Source organism: Danio aesculapii, chromosome 16 (genome assembly GCF_903798145.1).
Source record: "Danio aesculapii chromosome 16, fDanAes4.1, whole genome shotgun sequence".
Taxonomy (NCBI): Eukaryota; Metazoa; Chordata; class Actinopteri; order Cypriniformes; family Danionidae; genus Danio; species Danio aesculapii.
In genome coordinates, this window is record NC_079450.1 from 10,940,143 (window position 1) to 10,964,793 (window position 24,651).

The 24,651-nt window shown below is 41.1% G+C and overlaps 1 protein-coding gene across 1 annotated transcript in view; it reads right to left on the minus strand.

The window, feature by feature from the left end:
- Window positions 1-842: 842 nt before the first annotated feature.
- The window catches only part of syngap1b (synaptic Ras GTPase activating protein 1b), a 297,039-nt gene continuing 273,230 nt past the window's right edge, over window positions 843-24,651 (minus strand). The window contains exon 21 of the mRNA XM_056475755.1: window positions 843-3,507. Coding sequence (XP_056331730.1) covers window positions 3,238-3,507 — 270 coding nt within the window. The 3' untranslated portion in view covers window positions 843-3,237. The remainder of the gene's footprint in view (window positions 3,508-24,651) is intronic.

The window sequence follows — 24,651 nt, forward strand, 5'->3', positions numbered from 1 at the left end:
ACTTGGCTTCGCAAAATTACTCACAATCCCACAGATGTGCGAGCGCCAGATTCTTTTCTTAAACAAGAGAAACTCCACAGCAAAACGAAAGAGAGTTAAAAAGTAAAGGAATCCAACTTTCTTTCACATACAAAGGAGTCGTCAAGGATCCGGGACGTAGCAAAAGTGCGGAGAGGGGGAGCAGGTAAAATAAAAGGTCATTGATTTTCCTTTGCAAAGAGATTGTCACATAAATTCCCAGATCAAAAAAAAACAAAAAAGATCTCACATTACCAGCATGTAAAAATGTGATTCCATCTGGATGAGGTCCAGTCAACGAGTAGAAAACCACCAGGAAACAAAAGTTCGGATATTTCCAGCCTCTTATCAAATCCGCTGAGAGACAAATCAGCGTCTCTTGAGAGAAAAAAATAAATAAATAAAAGGCTGTGCATATTCAGTTTCCCCAAAAAATAAAAGACGTGATTGAGACACAGGCAGGCATGACAGGCAGAGCTAATGTGGCACGTGAAGATCATAATGATAAGAAGTATTGTTCAATATCCTACATGTAGTTAGTAAAGAACCTAAAAAACAGCACCTTTGAGATTGATCTGATCCACAGAACCTCTCCAGCTCTCTCATCCAACTTCTGCGTTGCATGCGACGTCATCTCGCATGCAGTCAAGAAGAAGCCGTCTGATGGGCGTTAAGCATCCCAAACGTTCGTCATCATATCAAATTATACCGGAGAGAGGGCACGTCAGAGGAAGGGAACCTATATTTGTTTTTCTTTGGATCGGCTCTGGCATTGAGTCAAAGCCTCAGTTTCCCCTCTGTCAACCAACCGAATCGCGTGACAGCGCCCTGGAATTAAACCCAGGCCAACCTGAAGAATGTCCTAGGTGAGGCCTCCAATTAGGTTCCAGATTGTCCTCCATGAAGCTTTGTTGTTGGCTGGAGATGCAGGGAAAAGAGGAGGTGCTTGATGAGCCGCTGACCAATCACTGCTACTTTTCTCAGAGAAGAAATGGACTAACTACCAAAACAGGCAGTTCTAAACTTAAAATGTGTGTGTTTTTTTTCAGTTTGCATTAAACTGTGAGGCAATTGAAAGTTTACCTGAGTCATTCGATTCTACGTCTGAGGTATATTCATGTCATGGCACATTTATCAGCCGATAACCCTGTTATCCCATTTTTTCTCAACTGCTTTTGGGACATAAACAAAAATTGCCTGTATATTATTACTAAATGGTGTAGAAGTCACTTAAAGATAGCCCTCAAAGCTTGTAAAAGCTATAATGGCAATCAGTCCATTCTCCTCTCTAGTGCCTTCCCAATCTTTACACATTACAGTACAGCTCAGTGATTTGATTTTATTGTGCAGTTACGATTGAAACCTCCTCGTTCTCATCTAGGCCTGCTGTGTTAGTGTAGCTGTGTTACACACAGAACTACTTGAAGTGTTTACAATGCAACAACATGAATTGGGTTACAAATGAATGACTTGTATATCAGCAAAGCCACGTGAATGTCTTGAGTCTGTAGAAACATGACAATGAATCGATTAATCATAAAAACAAACGATAAAACGAAAACTGTAGTGATCGATGAGGAATACAATCAGTATCAGATGGCAGTGATATTCAAATGAAAGATTATAGCTAGCGATATTTCTGTACAGTACATAGTTCTGATTATTTTATGTCAAGTGAGTTGTCTAACAAAATCTTTCTTAAAAGGATCATTCAGTGCCGCCCAAAACTACTTTAGAGATCCTAATTTAAAGAAAAATCAAAATGGACACTGCTTAGTTTATTTGTAGCAATCATGTAGGCCAAAAAGGCTCAATGTCATTGGTTCGATTCCCAGATAAAAGTATGAAGTGCAAAAATGTATATTTTGAACGCAAAGTAAGTCGCTTTCAATAAAAGTCTCTGCCAAAATGCAGAAAAGGTGCAAATGTTTGTTTACTTTTCAGTGCACATTCTTGGTCTTATTATTTATGATAATTTGGTGCATGCTGTTCTGAATTAAAATGTATTTTATTTTGACAAAATATAGCTTGCACCACATTTGTACAAGACCTAAAAAAATCCTTATATTCTTCAGCTATTGGATTGGATTATTGTAAATAACACCTATTGTTACACTTCAGTCAATTTCCATAGGTTGTAAAATGTAGTCAAATTTCCCATTTTACTTTATGGACATAAAATTGGTTGATTTCAAGTTGACTTCCATATTGACCTTACCCCCACAACCCCCCCACAAAGTTCTGCTTATTAGAAATTTCCAAAAATACCCATCTTGTATAAAAATACCTTAAAACCACAACCGCATTCTGGCCTAGCATCTTGTTTTAGTAAAAAGGGTTTTGACCTGACAGAGATCACCTCGCGCTCACCTCACATTGCACACAAACACACACACACACACACACTGAAAGAATGTCAAAATTGGCCTGTAAGGAGATGAATGGGAGGGCCAAGACATATTATGAACATTTAAGACGATGACAAAATGGGAGGCGGTGAACGTGACACAGAGAATCCATAGCACCAGTTAAGTACACATAGGTTCTGAGATTGAGAAGAGAAAACATTGCACAAGTTCAGTCTAGTGAGGCAATTCAAGCCACAAGCACTTCCAGACATTGTCCACAAAAACCCGAGCCATGATCGGACTCCAAAGCTTGACATTTTCAGCATCACATTGAAGCAGAAAAGCACATTGATCTCTCCTAAATGAGTTTGCACAACCGTTTCTGCAATTCTGCTGTCGTTATTCTCGTGTTCGTTTAAAAACCCTGTCAGGAGATACAGAAAGGCACTAGGGAAGCCAGACGACATGACAAAGCTGGCATGTGTTCGTGGGTCAAATTTTGATCACTAAATACGTTTGTGTAGTTTGTTTGCCCACCATTCCCGGGGTCATTCCAAGCTTCTTGGAATTGGTTTTACACAAGACGAGGGAGCTCAGTCAAAAAAACCTGGAACCTGAATCGAGCACTTTCCAGTGGTTTGGATGACCTGGTGGAGGTACTGTATGTGCAAGGGGCTTTTCTTTTTTTATCCAAAGAAAACGTGATTTCAGAATAACACATCGAATCCAATGGAGAGCCCTTTTGTTTTAGATGGTGCAAGTAATGACGTGTCCCACCTCCCACTTGTCCTCAGTCTAATGTACCAAAAAAAAAAAAAAACACTGCTGAATTTTCATCCTTACAATGTCTTCGGAATTCCAAAAAAAAAATTCAGATTTGGTCAGCGTTGTTATTGACCTGCTCCCCCTCCAAACTTGCCCTCGATGCCATTGCTGATTTTTGGTTGCCGTTCGGCCAGAGTTGTGCGTGAGGAATTGAACGAGGAGGGGGAACTAACGGGAAGGACGCAATTCCATTCTGGGGGGATCGGGTGGAGGATTTGTCCGAAGGGGAGACTCCAACAAAGCCAGAAGCGCTGGTCATTTCTCCTCCAAAACTCACACCGGGGTCTGCTGAACCCAAGGCGGAAAGCTGCTTTTCCTAGCGAGACAGAGAGAGAGAGAGAGGAAAGGGGAGGAGGAGCGAGGGAGAGTAGGCGAATGATAGATGTAATGATGTAGGGATGAAGATTCCACAAAAAATAAAGGATGGAATGCAAAAAAGAGGAGTTTCCATGGCGAGATCAATAGAGGAGGAGGATCAAAGTAAATGGAGGTTACAGGGTCAGAATGAGAGAAAGTGAGAGAGATTTGAAGTGGCAAGGAAGAGCAGTAAAGGAGGAATAAAACAGGAGCATGAGTTGTGTGAGATATATCCACAGAGACGCTCAGGGAAAGAGGGATAGATACAAAGAAAAGGAAGAAAGAGGGATGAGGAGGGAATTACAAATCTGCTGTTGATCTTATACTTGTGCTCTTGTGAGAAGGATGAGTGAACGGATGATTCAAGTCCTAATTACTGGATTTTAATTAGTAAAATGTATTACGCACTATTGATTGAGATTTTGCATTAAAGGGGTCATATCATACATTTATTTGTTAAAAACTGTCCACGGCTTTTGGACTCAAATAATATGCTTAATTCATGGTTTTTCTTATGAAAGCATAATGATGGAATAGTTACATTCCATTCCCCTGGCAAATTCTGACTTAAATTTGCTTTGATTTAACCAGCAAGTAAAGTCTGGAAATGACACCAAAAAGATATTAAGACGATGTGCAAGAGGCATTGTTGAAACAATATTTCTCAGCTTTTATTTACCTTTGAACAAAAAGTGACATGTTCAAAATTATTCACACCTTTTGCAAAGTCTAGCAAATCCAAACTTCTATACCATTCCATTTACCAATTGTGCAAGCTGTTCTAAAGCAGGGGTGCCCAATTCTATTCCTAGAGACCTACCTTCCTGCAGAGTTCAGCTGCAACCTTGATCAAAAACAACTAAGTAGGGTCTGAAGGAGTACTTGGTAATTAAAGACAGGTGCATTTTATCAAGGTTGCAACTGAACTCTGCAGGAAGGTAGATCTCCAGGATTGGCCACTCCTGTTCTGAAGCATCCTAATTACCCTGATTTATTGGGAACAGTTGTTTTAATCAACTCAACAGGTGAAAAACAGACGTTCTCTGCTGTTGGTTTGTGGACAGTCATGGCTAAGACAAAGGAACTCAGTGAGGACATGTGGCTACGGAAGTCAGGAAAGAGCACTGTGAAAAATCTCAGAGAATGTGGTCAGAAGCCAAAAGGGACCTGTGCTGGCCAGGAGGATAGTGAGAGAGGTAAAAAAAGAATCCAAGGATCACCACCAATGCCATCCTGATGAGTCTGGGCTCTGCTTGTGGCAACATCTGCAATGCACACTGCTGGGTTCCATGGACAAAGTCCAAGGAGGACACCACTTCTTCAGAGAGGCAAACAAGATTGCTTGGACAAAGAAGACTTCTGGTCTTCTGTTTTATGGTTGGATGAAACAACAATTGAATTGTTTGCCACAATAATGTGGCCTTCATTTAGCACAAATAAGGAGAGGCCTTCAACCCTAAGAACCCCATACCCACAGTCAAACAATGTTTTTGAGGGGTGTTTTGCAGCTGGTGGACCGGGGAACCCACAGTAAATGGCACCATGAAAAAGGAGCAATACATCAGAATTCTCAACAACATCATCAAGCAGTCTGCAGAGAAACTTGGCCATGGGCACTAGTGGACATTTCAGCATGACAACGACCCATAACACACAGCAAAAGTGGTGAAGAAATGGTTGGCAGACAAAAACATTAACGTTTTGCAGTGGCCCAGCCAGAGTCCTGGCTTAAACCCAATTAAGAATCTGTGGGGGGAGTTAAAGAACAGGGCGTTGGCAAGGAGATGCTCTGTTTTGAAAAAGTTGGAACTCACCACTAAAGATAAATGGCAGGCATACTAGTGGAGACATGCAAAAGCTAGTCATTGCTTGTCAGCAATTGCTAGTCAGCAAATGCTAGTCAGCAATTATAGCAAGTGTTTGATTGCTGTAATAGCCAATAAAGGCTTCTCTATTGATTATTCAGAAGGGTATGAATCATTTTGGACAATTTTGGTTTTTGTTCAAATGTAAATAAAAGCTGAGAAATATTATTTCCACAATGTTGCCTCTTTACATCATCGTATTATCTTTTCAGAGAAGCCAAAACCCAAAGTTCAAACCCAAAACTTTTGAACTGTAGTGTAATTAGCTAAAAGTGTGAATAAAAACTACATTAACTTTATTAAATTCCCAACTGTCAATTATTACATCAAGGCAGAGTAAATTGGCAATGTGATACAACCCCTTTAAAAGACCAGCTGGCACAACAGTGTCTAAGTGCAGCAAAATAGACTTCTGCTGAGCATGCAAACATGCAACTGATGCAACAGTGTGATCAACTATAAAGAACACAAGAAGTGAGAATGAATATTTATGTTGCATGTAGGTGCTTTTTGAACTGCTATCATAAGCATATCTTGTTTATTGATACAATTTGCATTTCCAACATGTGCTCGAAAGTGGCCCCAAATGGCCCTCGAGAAGAAATCATGCTAAATATATATTCCGTGAAAATATGAACTAAGATTTTATGAATAACTATGTTGAGCTGGCTATGTTAAAACTTGATTCTGTCATCAGTACACACGAAAGACAACAGAGCTGTACAACATATTAAGCTGCAACCTAATCTTACGTACTAGTTTGCATTATATTACATGATTATAACAGATTTTGATATTTTATATCAAAATTCACTTGATCAAACCAAAACAGTGTCAAATTCATCATTCAGAATTTCAGGGAGTTTTCACACTTTTTACCTGAACCTCAGTTTGTTTAGGTATAGTAATTTTGTTAGATAGTTTTGATAGTATTATCAACAGATTTATTAGTCACTGGAAAAATATTTTAAAGAAAAATCTTGAAAATAATCAAGACAGAAGAAGTAAGAACAGTAACAGGGCACGAGCAAGAGATAGCTGGGTTTCATTACTGAATCATTCAGTGTTTTTGAATGAATCAATTGAATAAACAATTCAGTTACTCATTAGCAGTGTAATTGATGTTTCCTGAATGAACTGATGTTTTGAATTAATCGTCTGAGTGAATAATTCAATGACTCAAAGAAACTGCATGCTTCTCTACTACATAGTACGTGAAAAAATGCGACAAAAACATGTGCAGTACTCATAAATGATTTATTGGATGTTTTATTATGCCATGAGGCCACATGAGAGAATTGACTTGCGTCCCAAATGGCACGCTATACACTAAGTACTTCTGCACAATGTACTTATGCACTTAGACACTTAACAGCATAGTATATGTATGTAGGGTCGTCCCACATGGAATACTAATGTTATTTTTACTAAGTGGAAATTCAAACTGTTTTCGCAGATGACGTTTGACGATTGCCAAATTAGTGAAATGATCACCGCATTCACCATCGGGATGTATAATACAATCGGGATGGTATAGTAACTCTCGTAGGAGAGTTTTGCTTTTACAATCCAAAATAAATGATGTAATCCAACATCAGTGCCCAAAAGCTCCGCCCCTTCCGCTACACAAGGAAAGCTGCGGTTGTTGAGTGTGTGAAGTGTCCAACATTCCACACTTTATTTTACTGGTTGAATACGTGCATCATCCGGGTAATTAAAGTTCACTTATTCTTTTTAGAGATTTCAGTGTGAAAACTACTTACTCTATTTATACTACAAAATGGCATAGAATAGTGCACATGTGTGTGATTTGGGATGCAGTGAATGTCTGGTGTTTTGGATTGAATTGTTTGCACAAATGATTCAATTTGTACTGTGTTTTTAAATAACTCCCCATCAGGCACATGACGTCATAAGACGTTAATATTAGGTTAGATTTAGGTTGATTTAGGTGTGTTTTGGTGTCAGGTGACCAATTTTCAATGTCTAGCCAGAGTCTAAGAACAACGTCATTTTGACGTCCGATAACGACGTTGATATTTGCTTGAATTTAGGTTGTCTTGGAAAGTGACCAAAATCTCAACGTCGAGCATACATCTTAAACCCACGTTATATTGGTGTTATATACTGACATATATTTGTCAGGTATGACAACCAAAATCCAATGTTTGATAGATGTCAGTGGTAACATCCACACAACGTCAAGCTGGAACATCACTAGACATTGATATTTGCTTGATTTTAGGTTGTGTTGGAAAGTGACCAAAATCCAACGTTGAGCAAGCATCTTAAACCAACATTATTGATGTCAATTACTGACATCTATTTATTCATCAAGTATGGCAACCAAAATCCAACATTTCATAGACATCATAGTGGTAACATCCACACAATGTCAAACTGTAACAACATTAGACGTTGATGTTTGGTTGATTTTAGGTCATGTTGGAAAGTGACCAAAATCCAATGTCGAGCAAACATCTTAAACCAACATATTTACGTCAAATACTGACATTTATTAATCAGGTATGACAACCAAAATCCAATGTCTGAAAGACGTCATAGTGGTAACATCCACACAATGTCAAACTGTAACATCATTAGATGTTGATATTTGGTTGATTTTAAGTTGTGTTGGAAAGTGACCAAAATCCAATGCTGAGCAAACATCTTAAACCAATGTCATATTGACGTCAAATACTGACATTTATTTGTCAAGTGTGACAACCAAAATCCAACGTCTGATAGACGTCATAGTGGTAACGTCCACACAACATCAAATTGTAACATCATTAGACGTTGATTTTAGGTTGTGCTGGAAAGTGACCAAAATCCAACGTCAAGCAAACATCTTAAACCAAAGTTATATTGACGTCAAATACTGATATTTATTCATCAGGTATGACAACCAAAATCCAACGTCTGATAGACGTCACAGTGGTAACATCCACACAACGTCAAGCTGTAACATCATTAGACATTGATATTTGGTTGTTTTTAGGTTGTTGGAAACTGACCAAAATCCAACGTCAAGAAAACATCTTAAAACAACGTTATATTGATGTCAAATACTGACATTTATTTGTCAGGTATAACAACCAAAATCCAACGTCTGATAGACGTCATAGTGGTAACATCAACACAACGTCAAGCTGTAACATCTTTAGACATTGGTATTTGGTTGATTTTACGTTGTGTTGAAAAGTGACCAAAATCCTACATTAAGCAAACATCTTAATCCAACGTCATATTGACGTCAAATACCGATATTAATTCATCAAGTATGGCAACCAAAATCCAATGTCTGGTAGTGTTACGGAAGCAGACGGACAAACAAGGGGAGTGAGTATAACCAATGTTTATTCCAACAGTAGAGTATAAATGAATAGTGATGGAGCGATGAACGGAGTTTAGTGGAACTGATGATCCTCTTTGTCAGGTGGGATGACAAACACTGAAGGATGACCGAATGCACACACCAGAGGACTTGCGGGGAAGACAGACTGACGAGACACACAACGCTGACAGGACACCGGGACACTGGACAGACTAGAAGGAAACAGAGTAAAGGTAAGTATAATTGCTGAGATCGTAGGGGAGTGAAACCTAGGAAGTGGTTCACTCAGAGTCCGCTTCGTAGGAACGAGACCGGACAATGAGTGAAGTGAGGTGTGTGCTTATATAGTGAATGGGAGTGATTGGGTGCAGCTGTGCGTGGTTAATACTCAGGTGAAGGTGCTCGGTGCGTGATGTTGGTGGAAGAGCCTGGCCAATCCGTGACATTACCCCCCTCCCCAGGGCCCGCTCCTGAGGGCCTGAACCTCCGACGTCGTGGTGGTCTACCTCGTCCTCGAGGTGCTGGAAATTCTGGGTGATTGGAGTGGAACTCTTCCATAAGTGCGGGATCTAGTATATCGGATCTGGAGACCCATGACCTCTCTTCTGGACCGTATCCTTCCCAGTCGACGAGGTATTCAAGCTGACCACCACGACGCCGGGACCGTAGGATGTCCTTGACTTGGTAGATGGCCCCTTCTTCTAACATCAGGGGGGGAGGAGGTTCCTCTTCATGGCCAGGCTCTGTGGAGGGAATCAGAGGATCGTGAAAGGGTTTTAGAAGGGACACGTGGAATGTGGGGTGGATTCTGTACTGTGGTGGTAACTGTAATTTGTATGTGACGGGGTTGACCTGTTCCAGAATGGTGAAGGGACCAACAAATCTGGGACTTAATTTTCGGGAGGGCAGTCGCAACCGGATATCTCTGGTGGAGAGCCAGACCTTTTGTCCTGGAGTATAGATGGGGCCTGGAATCCTCCTCTTATCCGATACCTCCTTTGTTCTGCGTACTGCCCTCTGGAGATGGTGATGAGCATCGTCCCAGACTCTCTCGCTCTCCCGGAACCAGTAATCCACTGCGGGGACATCAGATGGTGCGCCATCCCAGGGGAAGAGTGGAGGTTGGAACCCTAGGATGCACTGGAATGGCGTGAGTCCGGTGGTAGGTTGCCGCAGGGAATTCTGGGCGTATTCCGCCCAGCCCAGAAACTGGCTCCAGGAGTTTTGGTGACCGTGACAGAAGGTCCGGAGGAACCGCCCCACTTCCTGAATTTTCCTCTCTGTCTGGCCGTTGGTTTGGGGGTGATAGCCAGACGAGAGGCTTACAGTCACACCTAGGAGTCTGAAGAATGCTCTCCATAGTCTGGAGATAAATTGGGGTCCTCGATCCGAGACTATATCTTCTGGTAACCCAAAATTTCGAAAGACGTGGTTGAACAGGTTTTCGGCGGTCTCTAGGGCTGTGGGTATACCTTTCAAAGGAATCAAACGACAGAATTTAGAGAATCGATCTATGATGACTAGAATGCAGGTGTTACCTTCAGACAATGGGAGGTCTGTCATGAAGTCAACTCCTAGGTGTGACCAGGGGCGGTTTGGGATGGGCAAGGGATGGAGTTTACCAGCAGGTAGATGGCGAGGACTCTTTGCCATAGCGCATTCTCTGCAGCCTTGGACGTATCTTCTCACATCCCTCGCCATGTTCGGCCACCAAAAGCGTTGGGATAGCAGCGAGAGGGTGTTGTTGGCCCCAGGATGTCCTGTGCCCAGAGATGTATGGCTGGAATGAATGAGATCTACCCGTTGATTTTCAGGGATGAAGCGTCGATTGGGGGGACAGCCCGGCGGAGTTCTGGATTCTGGAGTGGCGATTACTGTAGGAGCGGACCATTGGATGGGACAGATAGTGATCTGATCAGGAAGGATCTTGGCCGGTGTCTCAATAATTTCATCCTGGTCGTGAATTCTGGAAAGTGCGTCTGCTCGGATATTCTTTGAACCTGGTCGATATGAGATAGAGAACTGAAATCTGGAGAAGAACAATGACCAACGGGCCTGACGAGGACAGAGTCTTTTAGCATCTTTTAGGTATTGGAGATTTTTATGATCTGTGATCACCTGGAACGAATGTTTGGCCCCCTCCAACCAGTGTCGCCACTCCTCCAGGGCGAGCTTGATGGCCAGAAGTTCTCGATTTCCGATGTCATAGTTCCTTTCCGCCGGGCTGAGCTTCCGGGAGAAATAGGCACATGGATGGAGTAATGAAGGAGTACCGTGGTACTGGGACAGGATGGCTCCCACTCCGGTGGTCGATGCATCCACTTCGACCACAAACGGCAAGTCAGGATCAGGATGAGTCAGCAGTGGGGCTTGAGTGAAGGATTCTTTTAGGTTTTGGAAGGCTGCGGCGGCTTCGGGAGGCCAGGGTAGTGCTTTGGGTTTATTTTTCAACAGGTTGGTGAGCGGAGCGGTGATGAGACTGTAATTCTGGATGAAACGTCGGTAGAAATTAGCAAATCCTAGGAAACGTTGGAGTTCCTTTATGGTTTTTGGTTCGGGCCAGGAGATGACGGAAGTGACCTTCCCCTCGTCCATACGAACCCCTCTTTGATCGATGATGTACCCCAAGAACTGAACAGATGGTGAATGGAAGGAGCATTTTTCAGCCTTGAGGTACAGGCGGTGTTTCCTGAGGGTTTTCAGGACCTCCGCAACGTGGTGGCGATGTTCGGCCTCACTCCGGGAGTAAATCAGGATATCATCTATGTATACAATGACGAAGAGATGGAGGAACTCCCGGAGGACTTCGTGGATGAAGTTTTGGAATACGGAGGGGGCGTTAACCAGACCATAGGGCATGACCAGGTACTCGTAATGTCCAGTAGGGGTCACAAACCCAGTCTTCCACTCGTCCCCCTCACGTATTCTCACCAGGTTATAGGCGCTACGGAGGTCCAACTTGGTGAAAATTTTGGCGGATCTGAGTTGTTCTAGGGCCGCAGGGACGAGAGGAAGGGGATACCGGAACTTGACTGTACCTTGATTTAGGGTTCTGTAATCGATACATGGCCGCAGCCCTCCATCCTTCTTAGCCACGAAGAAGAAACTTGAGGCAGCAGGTGACGTGGATGGACGGATATACCCCTGACTCAGAGCCTCATGGATGTACTCCTCCATTGCCTTGGTCTCCGGAAGGGACAACGGGTAGATCCTACCTCTGGGCATAGGAGCATCTGGAAGCAGGTCTATGGCGCAGTCCCATGGCCGATGTGGAGGTAGCTGGGAAGCTCTCTTGGGGCAAAATACATCCTCGTATGAGGAGTAGATCTTCGGGATCTGAATGGATATTTTCTCGACTGGACTTTCGACAGACGTGACGTAGACGGTAAGGGGTCTTCGAATTTGTAAGGGTAGATCGGGAAAACAGCTGGATCGGCATTCTTCTCCCCATCTCTTAATTTCTCCTGTGCCCCAAGAGAGGATGGGATCGTGCTTCACCAGCCACGGGCGCCCTAAGATGATATCCATCGATGCACCCTCCAGAACCAGAAATTGAATCTCCTCTTTGTGGAGCAGTCCTACTTGGAGATTGACGGGTTCACATTTTCGATGGATACGTGCCTGACAATGGATATCTTTGGTTATGGGCTGAATCTGGTAGACGTGCGTCGAGGCTTCGGTGTTAAGCTGGAGTCGGCGACAGAGGGCGTGTGAGATGAAATTTCCTGCTGACCCGGAGTCGATAAGGGCTGTGACTGAAACTGAGACAGAAGGGGTAGTTAACTGGACATTAGTGGTGAGAGGATGCATCTTTTCAATAGGAGAACTGAACAAACTCACCACAGAGCGTGCTGGACGAATGGGACAGTCCAGCCTGACATGTCCTTTGGCGCCACAGTACATGCACAGACCCCGGGTCAGCCTCCTCTGTCGCTCGGTGATCGTGAGTCTACCAGATTCGATGATCATGGGTTCTGGTTCTGGAGGGACGGCTGGCTCTGGCGAACGGAGGAGTGCTTGGGATATTGGTGGAGGATCATGCTGGTAGACCCTCAGACGATCGGAACAGCGCAGAGAGTGTTGGATGAACTTCTCCAATCCCATCGTATCGTCGAGGGCGGCCAGCTGTAACCGGAGGCTGGGCTCTAGTCCGAACCGGTAGGTTGTGAGGAGAGATCGCTCATTCCAGCCGCTAGCAGCAGCCAGAGTTCGGAACCTGAGAGCATAATCCTGAGTGGACATGGCTCCCTGTTTGAGATGGTATAGCTGTTCTCCAGCTGCTACTTCAGCATCCGCGCGACCAAAAACCTCCTTGAAGTACTGGGTGAATGACTGAATGGAATTTGTTACCGGCCCAGACTGTTGCCAGATGGTTTCAGCCCACCGAAGAGCCGACCCAGAGAGGAGGGAGATGATGAAAGCGATTTTGGACCGATCTGTAGGGTATAACTCGGGTTGCATAGTGAATACCAGAGAACATTGCAGGAGAAATCCATTGCACTCCTCCGCCCCGCCAGAGTAGGGCGCTGGTCGAGCCATGGGACTGGATGAGTGGATGGACGGTGAAGAAGTGCTCGGTGCTGGTGGTGCTTCGGGAAGTGGAGCAGATGGTAGTAGCACTCTCTTCAATGAATCCACCAACTCCTGAAGGGGATCGTGAGTGCTCATGCTGTTGGTAGTTTCTGGTCCGGTCTTCTGTTACGGAAGCAGACGGACAAACAAGGGGAGTGAGTATAACCAATGTTTATTCCAACAGTAGAGTATAAATGAATAGTGATGGAGCGATGAACGGAGTTTAGTGGAACTGATGATCCTCTTTGTCAGGTGGGATGACAAACACTGAAGGATGACCGAATGCACACACCAGAGGACTTGCGGGGAAGACAGACTGACGAGACACACAACGCTGACAGGACACCGGGACACTGGACAGACTAGAAGGAAACAGAGTAAAGGTAAGTATAATTGCTGAGATCGTAGGGGAGTGAAACCTAGGAAGTGGTTCACTCAGAGTCCGCTTCGTAGGAACGAGACCGGACAATGAGTGAAGTGAGGTGTGTGCTTATATAGTGAATGGGAGTGATTGGGTGCAGCTGTGCGTGGTTAATACTCAGGTGAAGGTGCTCGGTGCGTGATGTTGGTGGAAGAGCCTGGCCAATCCGTGACAGGTAGATGTCATAGTGGTAACATCCACACACTGTCAAGCTGTAACATTATTAGACATTGATATTTGGTTGATTTTTAGGTTGGCAATTGTACATTGACGTCAGCCTGAAGTTGGGTTCCAACGCAACCCGATTTTCATTTCCAAACAAAATGCAACGTCCCCATGACATTGGGGTACAACGTCAATCTGACGTCATGTTGACGTCCTGTGCCTGCTGGGTCAGTTGAGACTGATTCAGTGATTCTTTCGTAACAGACAAAACACAGTCTGTAACCATGTAACCATCAGAAAGTCACAATGAATCCATTGCATGCTTTAGTTCAGTATTTCACATTATCTCAATCATTTATCTACAAAAATATGGATTCATCAACTTTAAATTATGGAACTTGAATTATTTGAAATGCCAGTGTGAAAACAACCTCTTGTCCATGTCTGCCACGTTTATATGTATATGGCAGGGCTCAGATTCACAAATAATGAAGACACTGTTTTTATTTTGCTCTTATCCTCTAATCTTACCTACAGAGGCGCAGTGCAGTGCCAAAAGCAGCCTCAGCTCATTTTATATCTAAATCATGTTCAGTGTGTGTTTCATCATGATCAGTCCTTTTCAGTGAAGTCTGTATTGGGGTGGAAACATTGGAGTTAAAGCTGAGGCTAATGCATGAGAAAACAACATGACAATAACACTTAAACATTTGTTGCTAAAATGTTATACCATACTCACCCGATGTTCGATTTCGACTCCATTTTAACATGAATTATAACTGGACGGCTCATAGTTCAATAGGTTCTATCTATTTAACACCAAGAAATTTTATTTGGTTCCAGACTGTTACATTAGCGAAAGTGGCTAGCTTTGCTAACATAAGCCAGTCTGACTCCTTTTTTTTCGGTGCAATTGGTTTCTCTTCTCAATCAGAATCTAGCATTCGAGAATGAATATGGAATTAGTGTTGGGGAACGGAGGGTTTGGAGCTCGCTGCAATACTAAACAAAGACAAGTGATGACGACAACAGGAGCAAAGGGTGCATCTCTGTCAGAACTGCAACTCATACGACGGTCACTTTCGTCTGGAACCCTTGCTTTTCTTTGGGTGGTCAAATCGAAGTCCTGCTTGAATTGGTCTGTCAGGTAATTTCGGTTCAAAAGAAAGGGTTAAGATGTTCCGAGGTGTTTCTACAGCTCTTTTGTGTGCATTTACACCCAAAACATCACCACAAATACATTGAGCAGCACCATACGCATCCACCTTTCAGTTCCAGCTCACCTTTTACACATGAACATTGCATGTCTTCATTTACCCCATGGTAAAAACAAAAGAAAGGTTAACGCAACCATGAACATTAAAAAAGTTATGCAACAAACTAGCAAAACACAATAGTTCTAAATCACCAGAAGCCCTCTAAACACCGCAACAAAAGCATGAACACTTACATACACTCACACTCATCCAGAGTCTCATGCACGCTGATAACCCACCCCTGACCCTGTCAGGGCGGCACGGAGGAAGATACGGAGATTTCCCACAATTCATCATCAAAATCAGTTTGAGAGTGCAGTGGTGATGATGCAGAAAGAAATGGAGATGGTGATGAGAAGTCCTTCGCCTTGCACTGAGCCATATGCCATGTGTACCTCTATTTTGTGTCAGATTGTGTTGACATTTTGCATTGAAATGAGGTGAAACTTCAAGAAAAAGTCAAACAAACAACCCCCAAAACATCATCTCTTTGAAATCAGGACATTTGCAGGATACTCAGAATTTGAGAATGCATTTGTTTCTAATATCATATTATTAAATATATCAATGCATTTTAAAAGTTTAGTAATTTCATAAAAGTAATTGTAATGTAATCTGATCCTATGATTAAAAGTAATGCATTTAACCCAGCATTGTGCTGTTTTTTTTTCCAGAGATTAAGACACACACTAAACACAGAACTTGTAAAATGTTTGGAGCAGTTCCATGTTTCTGAATTATCTTAAGTGTAGAATGTCATTTTACTTAAGATAATTTAAGATGAACAACACACAGATTATTGGTCAGAATATGTAATTGTGTGATGAACAGAAATCTATCTATCTATCTATCTATCTATCTATCTATCTATCTATCTATCTATCTATCTATCTATCTATCTATCTATCTATCTATCTATCTATCTATCTATCTATCTATCTATCTATCTATCTATCTATCTATCTATCTATCTATCTATCTATCTATCTATCTATCTATCATCCATTCATGTGTCATCCTATTATCTATTCACCATCTGTCTATCATCCCATCCGTCTATCCATCCATCGTCTGTTTACCATTCTATCCATTTGCCTCTCATTCATCCATCCATCATCTGTCTATCGTCCATCCATCCATCCATCCATCCATCCATCCATCCATCCATCCATCCATCCATCCATCCATCCATCCATCATCTGTCTAACATTTCATCCATATGTCTCACACATCTATCAATCCATACATCCATCATCTGTCTATTATTCCATCCATACGTATATCGTCCATCCATCCATAATGTCTATCATTCCATCTGTCCATCCATCCATCCATCTATCCATACATCCATCCATCATCATCTGTCTACCATTCATCTATCGTCCATCCATCCATCCATCATGTCTATCATTCTATCCATAAGACTATCGTCCATCCATCGATCCATCCATCATCTGTCTATCATTCCATCTATACGTCAATCCATCCATCATCTGTCTATCATTCCATCTATACGTCAATTCATCCATCCATCATCTGTCTATCATTCCATCTATACGTCAATCCATCATCTGTCTATCATTCCATCTATACGTCAGTGCATCCATCATCTGTCTATCATTCCATCTATATGTCAATCCATCCATCATCTGTCTATCATTCCATCTATACGTCAATCCATCCATCATCTGTCTATCATTCCATCTATACGTCAATTCATCCATCCATCATCTGTCTATCATTCCATCTATACGTCAATCCATCCATCATCTGTCTATCATTCCATCATCTGTCTGTCATTCCATCTATACGTCAATCCATCCATCCATCATCTGTCTATCATTCCATCTATACATCAATCCATCATTATCTGTCTATCTATCTATCTATCTGTCTGTCTGTCTGTCTGTCTGTCTGTCTGTCTATCTATCTATCTGTCTGTCTGTCTGTCTGTCTGTCTATCTGTCTGTCTGTCTGTCTGTCTGTCTGTCTGTCCGTATGTCTGTCTGTCTGTCTGTCTGTCCATTTTCCTCAACATTAGTAATACTTTTTTCAGATCCTGTAAAGCCAACACAAAGTAAAATGAATTAGTTTCATTAGCGTTGGCTGATGAGTAGAGGTGCACATGACTCTGCGCAGGTGAGGTGTGGTTTGTGTTTGTGTGTGAGAACATACAGTGGAAGTGGGAGGAGATTGAGGTGAAGTGGGCGGGTCACAGTCAGGTGAGTTGTTACCTGTGCATTCGCAGTGGGACGGGCGCAAGGCGGGGCTGCACTAGGATGGACTGCCGCCTCCCCTAAGAGAAATCACCGTATCTCATCAACACACCACAGGAGAATAGGACAGGAGAGAGAGAGAGAGGTGTGTGTGTATGTGATGCCGTGGGCCTGTGCAATCCCAGCAGGCAAAGTGTGAGTGTGTGTGTCCGTGGAACGGGATCGGCATGCATGTAGACATACATACGCACACACACGCATACAAAATACCCAGACAAACATTTAAAAGACTTCCAAAAATACACACGCAAACTTGAACGCAAACCAAATCTGCGCTCAACGCCATGTTGGTCGTCAGAATGATTTTACAGCCAACATGCAACTACAAGCTAAACCAAATCAAATCGTTTGCACAAAGTCAAAAGAGCAATTCTTTAAGTTTCGACATCTGAATCATGGCCAAACACCGACATGCTACTGGCTCAATGCACAATTTAACACCTGATATAAGAATAAACGTGGAAAAATGGCAGAACATAAACAAACAGAGAGTGTGTGAACGTCTGCCAAGCACATGAGCAAACAGAACTGACAGAGACGCTTCAGTTAAAAACCACGGGACAGTTCAAAACCCACACTCTTTACAAACACAAACTTCTCTCTTGCTGAAATCAGAGTGGCTTGAGAGGGATATATGATTGCTTTTAATGCAGCAGGACTATTTATATTTATGTTTACTGTCTATAATATATATTATTGAGTGTACGGATACAATGAAATATTCTGAAAAAAATGGGGTAGGATTTACACCAAGACAATTGTGACTCTCTAGAAATCAAATGATCCATTTAGAGCGAATGTCTAGTAAATGATTCACTGATTCATGATCTGTTTAGAGTGAGTCTCCAGTAAATGATTCACTGATTCATGATCTGTTTAGAGTAAGTCTTGTAAATGATTCACTGATTCAAATAATCTATTTACAGTGAGTCTCCAGTAAATGATTCACTGATTCATGATCTGTTTAGAGTGAGTCTCCAGTAAATGATTCACTGATTCATGATCTGTTTAGAGTAAGTCTCCTGCAAAAGATTCACTGATTCAAATAATCTGTTTAGAGTGAGACTTCAGTAAATGATTCACTGATTCAAATTATCTGTTTACAGTGATTATACAGTAAATGATTCACTGATTCAAATGATCTGTTCAGGGTGAGTCTCCAGTAAATGATTCACTGATTCAAATGACCTGTTTAGAGTGAGTCGCTAGTAAATTGTTCACTGATTCAAATGATCTGTTTAGAGTGAGTCTCCAGTAAATGATTCACTGATTCGAGTGATCTGTTTAGAGCGAGTCTCCAGTAAATGATTCACTGATTCAAATAATCTGTTCAGTGTGAGTCTCCAGTAAATGATTCACTGATTCAAATGATCTGTTTAGAGTGAGTCTCTAGTAAATTGTTCACAGATTCAAAGGATTCGTTTAAAGTGAGTGTGTAGTAATTAATTCACTGATTCAAATGATTTGTTTGGAGTGAGTCTCTAGTAAATAATTCACTGATTCAAATGATCTGTTTAGAATGAGTCTCCAGTAAAATGATTCACTGATTCAAATTATCTGTTTAGAGCGAGTCTCCAGTAAATGATTAACTGATTCAAATTATATGTTTAGAGTGATTATACAGTAAATGATTCACTGATTCAAATGATCTGTTCAGTGTGAGTCTCCAGTAAATGATTCAATGATTTAAATGATCATTTTAGAGCGAGTCTCCAATAAATGATTCACTTATTCAAATAATCTGTTTAGAGTGAGTCTCCAATAAATGATTCACTGATTCAAATGATCTGTTTAGAGCTAGTCTCCAATAAATGGTTTACTGATTCAAATGATCTGTTTCGAGTGATTATACAGTACATGATTCACTGATTCAAATTATTTGTTTTAAGTGGGGCTCCATTAAATGATTCACTGATTCAAATGATCTGTTTAGAGTGATTATACAGTAAATGATTCACTGATTCAAATGATCTGTTTAGAGTGATTATACAGTAAATCATTCACTAATTCAAATAATCTGTTTAGAGTGAGTCTCTAGTAAATTGTCACTGATTCAAATGATTCGTTTAAAGTAAGTGTCTAGTATAAAATTCACTGATTCAAATTATCTATTTAGAGTGAGTCTCCACTAAATTGTTCACTGATACAAATGATCTGTTTAGAGTGAGTGTCCAGTAAATGATTCACTTATTCAAATGATCTGTTTGGAGCGAGTCTACAGTAAATCGTTCACTGATTCAAATGATCCCTTTAGACCAGGAATGTCAAACTCAATTACTGGAGGGCCGCAGCCCTGTACAGTTTAGTTCCACCCCTGCTTCAACACACTTACCTGTAGGTTTCAAACATGACTGAAAGACTAATTAAGTTTTGATCAACTGTGTTTAATTGGGGTTGGAACTAAACTGTGTAAGGCTGCGGCTCTCCAGGAATTGAGTTTGACATCCCTGCTTTAGAGTGAGTCTACAGTAAATCATTCACTGATTCAAATGATCTGTTTAGAGTGAATTTCCAGTAAATTGTTTACAGAATCAAATGAACTGAGAGTTCATTTGAGTAGATTGAGTCTCCAGTAAATGAATCACTAATTCAAATGATCTGTTTGGAGTGAGTCTAGAGTAAATCGTTCACTGATTCAAATGATCTGTTTAGAGTGAATTTCCAGTAAATGATTCACTGATTCAAATTATCTATTTAGAGTAAGTGTCCAGAAAATGATTCGCTGATTCAAATGATCTGTTCAGGATGAGTTTCCAGTATATCGTTCACCGAATCAAATGATCTATTCAGAATGAGTGTCCAGAAAATGATTTACTGATTCAAATGATCTGTTTAAAGTGAATGTCCAGAAAATGATTCACTGATTCAAATGATCTGTTTAGAGTGAATTTCCAGTCAATGATTCACTGATTCAAATGATCTATTTAGAGTGAGTGTCCAGAAAATGATTCACTGATTCAAATGATCTGTTTGGAGTAATTATACAGTAGATGATTCACTGATTCAAATATTTTGTTCAAAGCGAGTCTCCAGTAAATTATTCTTTGATGACTCTTTGATGAGTACTTTTAGACTTTGACTCATGTAATATTAAAAAAGGAGGAAGTTATACTTTTTTGGAGTAATAATTTATTAGGGATTATTAATTTATTTGGAGTAATAATTTATTTTTGGAGTAATAATTTATTATTATTCAAGTCTATAATTTGCTGTTTTAATGCTCGCTTACATTTTCATTTTTAATCAATTCAAGTAGTAAATAATTAATTAACAAATATTTTCCAACAGAATAAAGCATTTTAATGAGACTGGATCTGGTTTTAAGGTTGTTAAATCATGTTAAAGGATGTTTTCTTCAGCAACATAACAGTTGCACTTCTGAATGTCTTTTGATGCCCACCTGAGCTTCATCTGTAAAGGTCTCTCTCTCTCTCTCTCTAATTGTATTCTGCGGGAGACTCAGTGCTGACGATGCTGATTTGAGCTTCTGTCCACTCAGCAGTTTTCCTGATCCCTCACTTCTACTCAACTCGCTCTTTTTTTGATCTTATCTTATCTTGTCAGAAGCAGGATTATCGACTTTCTCCTTTTCAAAGTCACATTGGAAGTCATTTTAGATGGAGCTGGAGCACTTGATCAGAGCGGTCGAGTGTGCACAGACTGAAACCGCTGAGAATTTGGTGTTTGTTGTCACATACAGTACAGCGATGCACCACTTATGAGATAGTCAAGCATTAAAAAGAAGCGAGGGATGACATATGGAAGGAAACATGAAGCAATTTCACACTATTTCCCGACTGGAGGTACTGGAGTTCAAAGGGATAGTTCACCCAAAACTGAACATTCTGCAAGCATTTACTCACTCTTCACTTCTTTCAAACCTGTTTGAGTTTCTTTCTTCTGTTAAACATAAAGTAAGATATTTTGAAGAATAAGCCTGTAATCATTGATTTCCATAGGATTTGTTTTTCCTACTATAGAAGTCAATAGTTTTTCAGCTTTCTTCAAATTATATATTTTTGTGTTTAACAGAAGAAAGAAACTCATACAGGTTTGGAATCATGTGAGGGTGAGTAAATAATGAGTACATTTTTATTTTTGGGTGAACTATCCCTTTAATGTACTACAAATACACTGCCTAGCCAAAAGAAAAGTCACTGATTGGATTTAAGTACACAAGAGTCAATGATTGGATAATAGACACATCGTCCTCCAAAAACCTGTTAGACTTCATAGCGGGCACCATGATTTCAAAGCGGCATCAGTCTGACATCAAGCATGACGTAAAAAAAACAACAAAACAAAACAAAAAAAAAACAACATTAAAAGCGCAAATCATGTTGATGTCAAAACCTTGACGTCCATTTGACATCCCTTATTGATGCCCTTTTGGCCACCAAAATAACGACACAGAAAGTACTTTAATAAGAAATGTTTTATTCATCGGAAAGCTTCAATTCCAAACGCATATTGAATTTTCATTCACCTATTCATTCATTTTCCTTCGGCTTAGTCCCTTTATTCATCAGGGGTCACCACAGTGGAATGAACCGCCAACTTATCTAGCATATGTTTAACATATGGCAGTTCATTCCACTGTGACGACCCCAGATAAATAAAGAGACTAAGCCAAAAAGAAAATGAATGAATGAATGTTTTACACAGCAAATGCCCTTCCAGCTGCAACCCAGTACTGGCAAACACCCATACACACTAATTTACTCACACTACGGGCGATTTAGTTTATTCAATTCACCTATAGCGCATGTCTTTGGACTGTGGGGGGAACCCGGAGGAAACCCATGCCAACACAGGGAGAACATGCAAACTCCACACAGAAATGCCAACTGACCCAGCTGGGACTCGAACCAGCGAACGTCCTGCTGTGAGGTGACAGTGGTAACCACTGAGCCACCGTGTTGCCCTACACTGCATTTTGTTTCCCTACAATGCATGTTAGCTACCATGATAATTATAAAATGACATCAAACTGGCATCTAACATTGGTGTCAAAAACTATTGTCGGTTCATTCCGCTGCTGTGACCCCTGATAAATCAGGGACTAAGCTGAAGGATAATGAGAGAGTGACTTTTCATGTGTTTTTTGACACCAATGTTGGATGTCAATTTGACATTCATTCATTTATTCATTTTCCTTCAGCTTAGTCCTTTATTTATTAGGGGTCTCCACAGCGGAATGAACCGCCAACTATTCTGGCATATGTTTTACGCAGCGGATGCTCTTTCTAGCTGCAACTCAGTACTGGGAAACGCACACACACTCTCACATCCACACACACACTCATAGATTACTGCCAATTTTTGTTTACACAATTCACCTATACCACATGTCTTTGGATAGGGTATATGCCAAGCTAGTGTTTTTCCAATACTGATAAACTTCGGGTGACCTGTTATTTTGAGTTTTTTCTACTTTATACGGTTCCTTTTTCAGCATCGATGATGTAATGTAATTTAAATACAATCAGTTAAACAGACTTTGACATTCATTTAGTTGCTCAAGCATAAAACGAGACAAAAAGCCATTTACTCGCGCGCCTGTCAGAATCGGCAGGCTAGCGCAGAAGCTCCATTGAATATACTGGAGTAAAATAAATGCTCATATTATAAAGACATGGAGGGGAAAATATAATTTAATGCAGTGCTTCTTGTTAAATCTGAGACCCATTTCATATCGGATATCACTCAGCCAGTGGAGATCGCTGATTTTTAAAGAAAACAGACCTTAAACGCGCCGATTTTGCATTGCCATACACTTCATTGGAAACGATTAACCCTGGTTACTGGCAAATTAAAAGTCCTATTAGCATGCTTCGGCATATACCCTATTATTATGGGGGAAACCGGAGCACTCAAAGGAAACCCACGCCAACACGGGGAGAACATGCAAACTCCACACAGATATGCCATCTGGCCCAGCTAGCACTCGAACCAACGACCTTCTTGCTGTGAGGTGACAGTGCTAACCACTTAGCCACCATGCTGCCCATTATGACATCAATGTAGTCAACTGAAATCAAATCGATTCGCATTTTTGATGTGTTTTTAATACGTTTTTTTAATGTTTTTGGACATCATGGAACCCGCTGGGTTAAAAAAATTAATTCTTTTATTAACTACTCTCATGTCGTTCCAATATCCTGAGACCATACATTTTCTGAGCAAAAATGTTATATATATTTTTGGATCAAACTCGAGAGCTTCCTCATCCTCCATAGACACCCTCCAGAGACGTTCAAACTGTCTATGTGACTTCAGTGGTTCAACTGTAATCATACTAAACTCCAAAAACCATTGTGTGTACCAACATGACTGTAAAAACAACTTTGCCTGCCAATGCCTTCTGTATCAGATCGCCAACCTGATTTCAGCAAGTAGGACATGCTCCTGGATTAACATCCATGTTAATCCTGGAACAACATTCTAATCAGCCAATCAAAATTAAGGGATACGTTAAACATTTCAGTTAAATTTAGGCTTACGGTTAGGCTTATGCACTTCTATATGATTGTTATCTAACTATTATTCCCCTCTGATTTTGGGAATAATTTGGTATGGATTACACTGTTCAAATTATATTTCAGGATCAATATAGATGTTAATCCAGGATCGCATCTTACTTGGCAAAATCATGATGTGTGTATCAGATCAGGGTGCACGTTTACTATGGGCAATATGATGCTTGCATGTTCTGCTGCTGGCTGTAATGGAAATATGTTGTAATGCCTGTAAATATTGTGCACCCTGATGACTTGATGAGGAAAAGAAAACATTGTTCACCAAGTTTTTCAGCACACAAAAGTGTCCATTGGGCTTGGTATTTCTGGACTTTGAATGGTTCCTGTGCCAATGCTGTATATGGAGGATAAGGGGACCCTCAGATTTAATTTAAAACATCTTAACGTGTGCTCTGATGGTAAATAAAGGTCTCAAGGGATTGGAAAGACATGAGGGGAGCAATTAATAAAATCATTTTCACTTCAGAGTGAACTAACCCCTTAAGACAGCAGTGTCCAAACTCGGTCCTGGAGGGCCGGTGTCCTGCATAGTTTAGCTCCAACTTTCTTCAACACACCTGCCTGCGAGTTTTTAGTACATCTAGAAAGACTTTGATTAGCTGGTTCAGCTGTGTTTAATTGGAGTTAGAATTAAAATATGCAGGACACCGGCCCTCCAGGAACGAGTTTGGA